Source organism: Macaca mulatta, chromosome 11, assembly GCF_049350105.2.
Source record: "Macaca mulatta isolate MMU2019108-1 chromosome 11, T2T-MMU8v2.0, whole genome shotgun sequence".
NCBI lineage: Eukaryota > Metazoa > Chordata > Mammalia > Primates > Cercopithecidae > Macaca > Macaca mulatta.
This window is the reverse complement of record NC_133416.1, coordinates 90,294,426-90,305,699: the sequence shown is the minus strand read 5'-3', so window position 1 is coordinate 90,305,699 and position 11,274 is coordinate 90,294,426. Positions and strand designations below refer to the sequence as shown.

Genomic DNA, 11,274 nt, shown 5'->3' with positions numbered 1-11,274 from the left:
TATGGCCATTTTTACCAAACAACCTGCTGAAGCCAGAAACTTATAAATGTGCCCTTCTTGGATTATTTCATAGCATCTTTCCCCATAGTTCATCAACCAAAGAAAACAAAACAAACTTGATGTCATCTTTTCTAAATATGGTAAACCGGGTGATACTGGCAATGCTTACTTGCATTACAGTAACTTTAAAAAATGATGATTATTAATTATAGGTTAACCACAATGTGTCTCTATTCGATGCTCAACCTCTACTCTTTTTAACCTCTTACCTAGTTCCGTTAAAATTCCAGAGTTTAAGTGTTGTTGCTGTAGAAGATTTAAAAACGGCTTACACAATATATTTCTTATCAATGCTTTATTGTTGAAAACAAAATTGAAATTCTCTGGCACATAAAACAATTATTTCTACAAAAGGAAAGCCTACAAATCTTGATAATTTATACAAATAACAGTTTCTCAAAAAATAAAATTTTAATTTAGTAAACTTGTCTTGTGCTCTATATTTTTAGCACTGTCTGCAATAATCCACCATAAATCCCTGAGCGGAGACATTTTTTGATCATGTTCTAATGCCCACCCCCCGCCCCCAACCCTCCCCTTGAAGTTGGTCAGTTACTAAGTCCAGCCCTGTAGTGAAAAGTGTCAGGGACATTTAGTTATTAGTGATCCGTGCATTTTATGACACAGGCCCAATTATTAACGCTACTTGGGAACTGGTGTCACAAGAAGTGCCTCAACTGTGCATTCAGTGAACCTATTAAGAACCAGGTCTTTGAAAGGAAGAACAAAAACAATAAAAAGATAAAATGTTAAGACTAGAAAGTCGTCATAGGTCAATAACTATTTAAATAAATACAAATGTTAGACACTGAAGTAATCTCTATAGCCTTATATTAAATTCCTTTTGTTTTTTAGCAATTGCCAATGCACTAAAAGATGACTAATACACTTCAACCCACTATTTTGGTTTGACCACGGGTTTGTTGTTAAATATCATTCTGAAAACACAGTGATTTAGTTATAATTTAACTTTTGGCCCTTCAATGAAATGTTTACAAAATAATATATATATTACAGAAGGGCTTTCTTATTAATGCCATGAAAAACCTTTTTCACTACATTTACCCTTCTCACAAAAACACTAATGCCATAGGAACACTACTTTCAATTATTTATCCCACTGTATTCAGATACATAGAAAAACATAAAATATGGAGAAAACATAATATGATGTATTTGCATGTCCAGCTTCTTTTTAATGGAGAGGCTGATCATATATACGTGGAGTGTGAAAGGGAAGGAGAAACAGTTAATTTTCAGTTGCAAACAACTGGCTTAATGCATCAAGTTTTGTTATTCTGCTATGGTAGAATAATAAATAAATAAATATGTAGGGTGTAGTATAGCTGCTTTCTCTGTGAAGAAGTTGATAATGGACTGGTGTTTTATGAAGTTAATTTGTAGTGGCAAAGTTTGATTACAAGCCAAAAAATGTTCAATAATGTTGTTCTCTACCTAATTAATAGTCTTTTTCTTGTGAAATGATCATTGAAGTGGTTACTAACAGGTAATGAAATAAAATACCAAATTTGCTAGTGAAAAATAGTTTTCAACTGAGAAAAGCACTTGGCAGAAGACCTGGAAACATGCAGGCTAATGCTACACTCTATTGTAGCTTCAAATAAGTTGTTTTCGATGCCTTTTGAGAAGAGCAAAATAAGATGAAAATAATTGCTTGAACATTTATCAGCATTGCCGTTTAGGTACTTACTAGAAAGTGATTAACATTCGATACCTACCCTTTCCAAAATACAAAATCACTGGCAAGCATCATCATACACTCCTAAACCAGCAACATCTGAGAAGCACAGAACACCTTCCCTTTTGTCTAATAACCTGTTGGTTAGTTATTGGAACTGGAAGGCTTACAAACTTCCCTGTCCTTTATCTTTATGTAAGCTTGCACATTCTCCAGGGATAGCCATTTTCAAAGTTAATTTCAAAAGAATTAATACAATGAATTGTACTGGGCAGTTTGGGGGGAGATATTGGTGATATTAAAATTTTAAAAAAGCCTGCCTGACACATATAAGCCTCCCCAGTCCCTCATACAACTCGAGTGTGAAGTATGGTTAGCTCTACTCTCCATATCCTTTTCAGAACATAAAAAGCAAATGATGTCCAAAAGAATGAAGCCTCTGACATCCAAATCATAAAACATTATGTGCACTGGTCAAGAAACATAGCAGATTCTGACAGATCTTGACACAGTATTAATAAAAAAAAGTGTTCTAAGCTTCAGAAATTGATAAGCAGGCTGTCCCAAAGAGGGAAGACAGCAGCGTAGGACAACCGGCGGCTCACTGGGACTCACACTACGCGTTTATCACTCCCTAGTAACACTTAACCCTCATCATTTGCCATGGCTGAATGGACACTCTGACTTCCTCTCACAGTGTTTAAGGAACAAGATAATTTTGAAATTAGCTCTCAGAAAATGAACAAAATCTGTGACTTATACACCCACCCCTCCCTTTTAAGAATGCCAAAAAATTCTGTTTTAAGTGCTCTGGTTTACAGTCTATGGGTAATAATGACATCCTCCAGGAGGTTTCCGGCCTTCCCCTTTTTGGTGTTAACAGCTGTGCCGATAGCAAAGTGGATTCTTCCGGAAGTGGCAGTGACCTCTATGACCTCTGCCCTGGTCTTGAAGTCTAACACCAGCTCTTGTCATAGCACTGCTGGGAAGTTCTGTCTGCTAAGGAAGCCAGCTTTTAAAAATGGAGGAGGATGGGCTTCTGCCTCCTGTGTCAGGTCTTAGAAGTCTTTAAGCCTTGTTTTTCCATGATGTTCCACAGTTTGCGGAGATTGGACTGTGTGATGACATCATCTGGCTTGAGCTGCAGGGCCCGCAGGTAGTTGGCCTCGGCCTTCTGCAGTCTGCCATTGAGGTGCAGAATGGCTCCCAGGTTCATCAGAGCAGCGGGATACTGCAACAAGAGAAAGGAAGGAAAACAATTAGGAGGCCATTTCAAACTTTTCTTCATGGAAAACAAAAATCTTCATCCACTTATGCAAATGATTCCCTTATGTCTAGAGGCATTTTATGAAAGCAATTTAGCAATTTATACAAACAGATAAAGATAACTAGGAAGATGGAAAGTTTTCAAACACCTGCTGTGTACTTTGTGCTTTAAAAAGGACAGGCATCTAGAGAAAGTGTATTTTTTTCTTTAATGAGAAAGCATAGGTAACATATGAAGAGCTAATAGTCTAATCAGATGGTAGTATTTGAGAAAAAAACATTTAAAAGTGATACAATTTCAGATGGAAAGAATTTTTAAAAATTTCAGCTCAATGACAAGAAATTAAAAAAAAGCGGGTAAAGTTGACAAATCTATATCCACTCATTATTTGTTTTCTCTTCTTAGCAATATCTGAGGCTTTTAATCAAAACAATTAAAATAAACTATGAAATTTTACTGACGTCTTTGGGTAAAAATCCTGAAAAAAATTGAAATGCAACCACTAAGGCCCTTCCCAAATCTGAGTAGTTTAACAGGATAAAGTCTTTATTTTTAAAAGCCAAACAGTGTTTAACCTCTAATGATGAATGTTTACCATACAGTGAAGTAAAAAATCCAAATAGATAAAATATGGTAGAGAAAAATGAAACCTTTCTAAGAAAAATTTTATATTACTTATTAAAAATAGTTAAGTAATTCTCATAGAATTTTCAGTAATGCATAATAATGGCAATACAAAGCTATCGCATGGGGAAAAAGTCTTTTTTAAATGGCATGAGTTATGTTGCACCTGTTTAATACAAAGGTTTTCATCCCCAAATTCTCAGACATTAGTTAACAACAGCAAAAGTCCTTCCCAAAGGAAAATATATTTTGCTTGCTCTTTATAAATAAAGGCTGTTCTGCTCCTGTCTCTGGAATATTCTGGCTAACAGAAAGCAGATAATATTTTGGCAGTTACACAAATGCATATTTCAAATATCAGATAAAGTGTTTATGCTATGATTACACTTTCATTTGATTGTGTCAACTATTAATTGTCCTTCAATTCTGTGCTACAGTCCAAAATAATTGTTATTTTAAAGATGTGGTATTTTCACAAGACATGTACTTTTCAGCTGAATTCCTGTGACTCTACTCTTTACTGTAAAATTAATTATTTCTGAACCAAAAGCAAGGCCACAGGGGAGGGTGGAATAGCTTAGAATAAATCGACTTGGGGGACTTGGATTTTTAAGAGATCTGGGTTTGAGTTCCTGTTCAACCACTGTCAATGACCTTGGTGAAATCCCCTAACGTATCTGTGCTCTTCCTTCATTTGTGAAATATTGAAATAATATCAACTTCTTTGTATGCTGTTAGAAAGACACAATGAGAAAATTAAACAAATATTCAGAGCAGAGTACAGGTATAAATTAGACACTCTACAAATATCACGATCACTTTTCCTTATCTCATTTTGATTGAAGTCTAGCACATACATGTTTGTCATTTTTATGTTGTTGAGCAGTCTTTAAAATTTTGATTTAAATGGCTACATATGTGTCTGGATATATATACTAAAATTCCCTTAAGTCTTCAACTACTGGGCATTATTTTTAAACTTTTCTATATTATTTTCTCTTTTACAAAAATAATGCTGCAAATATAAGCTATTCCTGACCTTCAGAAACTTTTTTGGTCAGGAATATTCCATACTTATCCAGAAAAATACAGATGGTCAATTTCTAATTTTAAACACCAATCCAAATAAACATAGCTCTAAATGACATGTGCAGTAAAAAGTTCCACAATGGAAACTGAAAGTAACACCACCTACTCTGTCTTTCTAAAAGAACTTTGTTATCACACCACTGTTATTATCCTGAGTTCCTTGAAGCTTGGATACATTTCTGAATTATGTCCCCTCACAGCGCTTAGCACAACTATCAATAAACAGCCACTAAACTGATAGTGAAGAGTGCTCACAGCCTAAATTACTAAAGATGCTAAGTAGATGCGATGTTCAGACTTCCTGCTATCCTGAGTGGGAAGAGTGGAAATAGGGAGGGAGAACCACTGTTGGAGACCACTCCTTACTAACCAGAAATGGAAGAGGCCCAGTGATGAGGTTGAGAGAAAACAGATGGCTCTGTGGGATAGTCATTATTTCTTGAATCACTTTATTACCAAAGTGTCTGCATCTATAGTGTCTGCATCTATTATTTCAACTCAAAGGGATTATTAAAAACACTCAGAGGTTACGGAGTCAGACTGCCTACGTTCAAATACTAGCTCTACCACAGAGATGTGGGCACTTGAACAAGTTGGGTGACGGCTCGTGATCTCAGCTTCCTTTACGAATGGGATGCCAGCATTTTGTTGCTGTAAATATCATATGAGAATGCCCACATTATTATCTTTTTCCTTTCCTTTTCCTTATCGTATCAAAAACACAAAGTAGAACCTCCTTGTTAGTGTGCCTGAACAACCACTGAATGTAAAAACTGAGGATTTCTGAACTGGCTTCATGTTTACTAGCTTTCTAGCCTTTTAAAGGTTAAACCTGTAAGAGGCAGATGTGAAAATGGATGGTAAAGTCGATCATGCCACATAAATAGACTTTACTATTATTACTAAATTGTAGCCTGAGGCTTCTCTGTCCTTCAAACACTTAGGGAGTTACCTACCTACCATAGAATGATGAAACAAATTTTGTATTTTAATATTAGTCTAAGAAAACTCATCTAGGAAGTTAAATCTGTTCTGATGAATGAGTTCTACATTAATTGTAATGGTTTTTTTGTAATAACTTTAATTTTGCATATCCACACCAGTGTGTTACTCATTAAACAAAAATAATAATAGTTACCATGGGATAACAGCTCTCAGGTAAGCCCACATATACTCATTAATTGCTTCCCCTAATGACTAAAAATATATGGAAACTAAAAATATGCATATTTAAGAATATCATTCAATATATTTAAGCAGCTATACATGTCAGCTATAACATTTTGGTGTGAATGTAAATGGCTATTTTAGTAAAATAAAATTTTTTATTTCAAAAACCTACAAATGTGCATTATGTAATGCTTAGAACATCACAATAGCTTCTTATTTGAATGAAGGAAACATGGAATTTATACAGATATGCTAAAATGTGACATATGTAATAAGTATCATCGCCCTAGATAACTGCTTTGAAAGTGTCAACGTTTATTCTGACATACAAAATTTCATGTGTTTATTAAACATTGATGTATAAGACTGAGTATAGACTCAACTTTTTACAACATGGTTGTTTTCTCTCTTCAGACAGGGGCTTTCTCTTTTAAGCCCGTCATGTCTCTCCTCTACATCTGTGGTAGGGAAGTTTAATGGATGCCCACTGGATTGAATTCCTTCAGGTCTTCTAGCTGAGCACACAGATTATATAGTTCAGGGAGTTGCATCAGCATCACCTGGCAGCTTGACAGAAATGCAGAATTTCAGGCCCCGCCTACTGAATCAGAATTTGAATTTTAACAAGAACCCCAGGTGCCTCATATCCTCATTAAAATTTGAGAAGCACTGTTCTAAAGGTAATTTCTAGATCATAGATTATATCATTTCATAGCTCTGTGATTACATTTCCTATGAAAGGTTATAATGTATAGAACAAAGTATACCAGAGGATAGAACACCTATCCTCCCCCATAATAGAATTCTTCCCTTGGTCATTCAATTATTTAAGTCAGGAAATGTTCAAAAAATCTTTTTTTTTTTTTTAAGCAGAAGCCATAAATAACTAAATGTTATTAGACAGAAGGAGAAGGTATGAAAAGCCTTTTGATAACCAAATAAGCACACGTGAAGTTTTATAAACAGACTCAAAGTCTATCTAACTCTAATACTACTGAAATGCAAAAATTTCAGGTAACTGGCTGTTTGATTACATACTGGCGTCATTGCCCTCTGCCAGCTGTAGCTCATGGGCTGGGGAAGAGAAACTCAATGACAACTGCTCAGGTCTTTCCCTATACACATGGTCTTTTATTAAAGACAACTGATGAAATTTTCAGTATGTTAACCAAAGCAGTCAGTAGCTTGCAGCCCAGTAACATGGGGCTCCTGGTTCTGTACAACAAATGACACCATCTCCTACTTCACAGGCTAGAAAGGAGAACCAGACATTCCTTGTTTCCTTGAAGAGGACAGATGCTTTACATCAAAGGGGCTGACTGGCAGCCATACTGAAACAGAAAATGATACATTTTTTTAAGTCTCTAGGGAATTTTGCCTTCTTTGTTATTTTACTGTGGTCTTTGGCTTATTTCTTCAACTGTGGAGGAAATATGCAAAATTTAAAATAATGGATGTATACTGTGGTGGGTGGAGCAAAGGCAAGGTGATGGAGGTCTGATTCTAGTTTGAGGCCCTTGAGACTCTCAAGGAATGTTGCTGAGCTCACAGGGTATCATGAACACACAGGACTGGAACACAAAATCATTGTTCTGGCCTAAGCTTATCATGTAGGATTAGAAAGAAAATGACAGAGGAGGAATAGTAAGACTATATGGTGATTTAGGGTTGGAAATCCGTGTTTCTATTGGGATCAGGAGTAATGTAGAACTCTGAATGGATGAACTGAGTGGGTCCCAGAAGAAAACAAAACAAAAGAAAAAAGGGTTTGGTTGAGATGTTCTAGTTAGTCAGGAGTTGGATACCCCTGCAGTAGTTGGGCTCTCTTATACCCCATTGGTCCCTATGGCCATTTCCCTTTTATGAAGGATAATCAACAGGCAAGAGGAGTTATGAGAAAGTTGAAGACAGAGATAATAGACCAATATTTCTGATTGTTTAAATAAATTCGTTTCTATTCAAAGGATTTACTCATGTTGTTAAAATTATCCAGACTTGCAGATTTACTGTTATGTAAACTAAATAACTTTTTAAAAAGAGTGACTGATGTTAGCCTTACCTAGTCATTACTCAATTAATATACAACACATCTTTGATATATTTTCAAGATAAACTACCTTCAACTTTGCTTCTGAATATAATTTGCAAACTTAAATGAGTTTGCAGTCTGAACTTTTTGATGGATCCTCAGTCTTTTTAAAGTAGCTATCAAATAACTTAATGAAGGCTGCATACTGGCATTCAACTGTATTTCAGTTGAAATTGCTTGCCCAATTGAACTTACTGAAGCAGCAACTGTACCATGATGCTTAAAAATGAATAGTATGAACATTTTAAGGAACATATTAATGAAAAGGCATTTATGCATATATTTAATGGATCTCTTTATAGTTATTTGTGCCTTATACATGGCAGATATTTAATAAATAATTACTAAAGTTTTTTTCCTTTTTTTTTTTTTTTTGAGACAGAACCTCACTCTCGCCCAGGATGGAGTGCAGTGGCTTGATCTCGGCTCACTGCAAGCTCCGCCTCCCCGGTTCATACCATTCTCCTGCCTCAGCCTCCTGAGTACCTGGGACTACAGGCACAAACCACCACACCAGGCTAATTTTTTTTTTTTTTTTGTATTTTTAGTAGAGACGGAGTTTCACTGTGTTAGGCAGGATAAATTAAAGTTTTTAAGATAAACTGTTAAGCTTCAGGAAAAAAAAAAAAAAGAATGTTAAATACTTTATTCCTTTCACTTTCAACATCAATTCCTCCTTTGTTTCACTGGCATGCTTAATTTGATGCAAGCTAGAAAATACATAAATTATCCTGGATTCCTTGCCCTTCCACCCATATATATACTCACATCCAATTGTTAAGTCTTGATAACTTTACCCCCAAATCGCTCTTCAATCTGTCTTTGAATTATATCTTACCCCTTTTTTCCAACTTGGTTCAGGCCCTTATCATCTTTTTTTTTGATTACTTAAACAAAATAATTCTGACAGAAATAAAAGAATAAATGAATAGATATTTGTACAGATTGACGGCTGATTGACAAAATGAATAAAGAAACATATGACTAAAGCCATATGCAGGTTTTTAATTATATTTTAGGCATAAAAAAATTTCACAGAATACAACAAACATTGTATTCTTGCCTAACCAATATAACTTTATAAATACAACTGGAGCCCCTAAATCTCTCTCCCTATCCTATTTCTGACCTTCTCCAGGAGAAAACTACAATCCTGATATTGGTACTTAACAGTCCAGTACACGTTTCACACTTTTACTATTTGTGTCCCCACAGCAAATGTAAATATTATTTATAAGTTTTAATTTTATATATTAGGCATCATCCATCCTGGAATGCCATCTTGCCAAACACCTGTTTGAAACTTGAAATTTTGTTCAACATTTTATTTTTCAGACTTAGACATCTTGATATATGTAAGATTTGTTCCTTCACATTAATTATACTGAATACCTTCCCTTAATGATGGAATACAGACTCTTTAAAAGAGGGCTGTCATCAATTCTTGTGCATATGTCTACCTACACTTACGGAAGAGTTTCTAGGAATAGAATCGTGGGATCACAGGGGATCTTTGACTTTGCTAGCTATTACCAAATTGCTTTTCAAAGTGGTTGTATCAAAATGCATTACTACCAACATATAGCAGGGGTCCCTTTGTTTTATATCCTTAATAATACTTGGTATTGTCTAATTTTTAAAGTTTTCTTGAATTGAAAGCTGCAAAATAGTGTGAACTGGCTATCCCAAATCTGAAAATCTGCAATCTGATATCCTTCAAAATCTAAAACTGTTGGAATGCAGACATAATGCTCAAAGAAAATGCATTTCAAATTTCAGATTTTCGATTCTCAACTAGTAAAAGTATAATGCAGATATTCCAAAATGTGCAAAAGCTAAAATCTGAGATTGGGATTTCTGGTCCCAAGCATTTTGGATAAGGAATACTCAATCTGTATCATTCTATCCACTTAATTTATTTTCCCTGATTACTAGAGAGGCTAATAACATTTTCATAAGGTTGTAAGCTTTTTGTATTTCCTCTTTGGTGACCCACCTGTTCTTAACATTTTTAAAAAGCAAGATAATAACGTACCATCGTACAAAATATCACCTACATGGTAATATTTGAAAGGTAGGAACACAGAGCCCCAACTACCTCAAAAGTGGTCCTAAATAGGACTGCCTACCTTGTTGCTTCCCAACAGTGGGAACCAGATAGCCACTACTTCTAAAATGAAAAATCTGTTATAAACAAAATGGAGAATATTTGATACAAGTTCACTCAAGGTAATGATAGAAATCTGGGCAGCCAGACAGTAGACCTCTGGGAGAGGCAGTGGGATCTTCATGGATGTCTCAATGTTAACCATGGGAAATCCTGGATGAATGTATATAGGAGGACAGCAGCTCCTAGCTAACCAGCATGCAGAATAACCTTTATAGCCTTTCTGTATCCAGAATCCTTGTTTTCTTCTTAGTTCCTTTTCCAGGGACAACAAAAACATTTAAGATGAACAATATGTTTCATATTTTACCTCTCTTTACTACCTTCCATTTCTACTGGCACCATGTAAATTTAGCATCTCATCCCACTCCTTTACCTCCATCAGCCTCCTATAATTCTCCCTATCTTCAGTTTCTTCTTATTCCAATCTATCTCCCACCTAATATTTGTCTTTCTAAAATGCAAATCATGTTTCCGAGGTTCTGATTTATGCCTATAGAACAGGATCCAAACTCTTCAGCCAGTACTAACAAACCCCATTTTTAGCTGACATCCAAAACATTCTCTCAATGTACATTGTGCCTGAGCCACCTGAAACTTCTGTTTCTGTCATGGGCTCTTTTGAGCATTCGTTCCTTATTGTAGACTGCTCCACTGACAAAGTCTTTCTTCCACCCTCTCTGACAAACTTTTGCTCATTTAAAAAAAAAAAAAAAGATTTTAACAATTTCTTATTCATAGCTTACTTCTTTATGTTCCCATAGTACTGTCTACAGGCATTAATTGCTACACTTACCAGAGTGAATTATAGCTACTTGTTATAAGTATCTGTCTTCTTTGCTGGAAGATGAAAAAGTCAGTGAATTTATCCTAATTGTCTTTATACTGCTAGTGCTAGGCTTTGGCATATGAAATAAACTCTCAATGTATGTTTGCTAAAAGAAGACAAATCTGTATGTGCTAGCAGAAAAACCTGATGTAGGAGAGGTAAATTCTATACCAATCTCAATGAAATTTAACAAATATTTATTGACCACTTATATGTGCTCTGCCAGACAATGGATATGCAGTGAACAAAAGCAATATATATTTTTAGTCTGTAGGCAGCT

At 35.3% G+C, this 11,274-nt stretch overlaps 1 protein-coding gene across 2 annotated transcripts in view; it reads right to left on the bottom strand.

Moving 5' to 3' along the window:
• Nucleotides 1-340: 340 nt before the first annotated feature.
• Nucleotides 341-11,274, bottom strand: part of TMTC2 (transmembrane O-mannosyltransferase targeting cadherins 2) — a 456,255-nt gene continuing 445,321 nt past the window's right edge. For both annotated transcript variants that reach the window (XM_015152361.3, XM_028829760.2), the window contains one exon: nt 341-2,990. In XM_015152361.3, the coding sequence (XP_015007847.1) occupies nt 2,811-2,990 (180 nt within the window). In that variant the 3' untranslated portion in view covers nt 341-2,810. The remainder of the gene's footprint in view (nt 2,991-11,274) is intronic.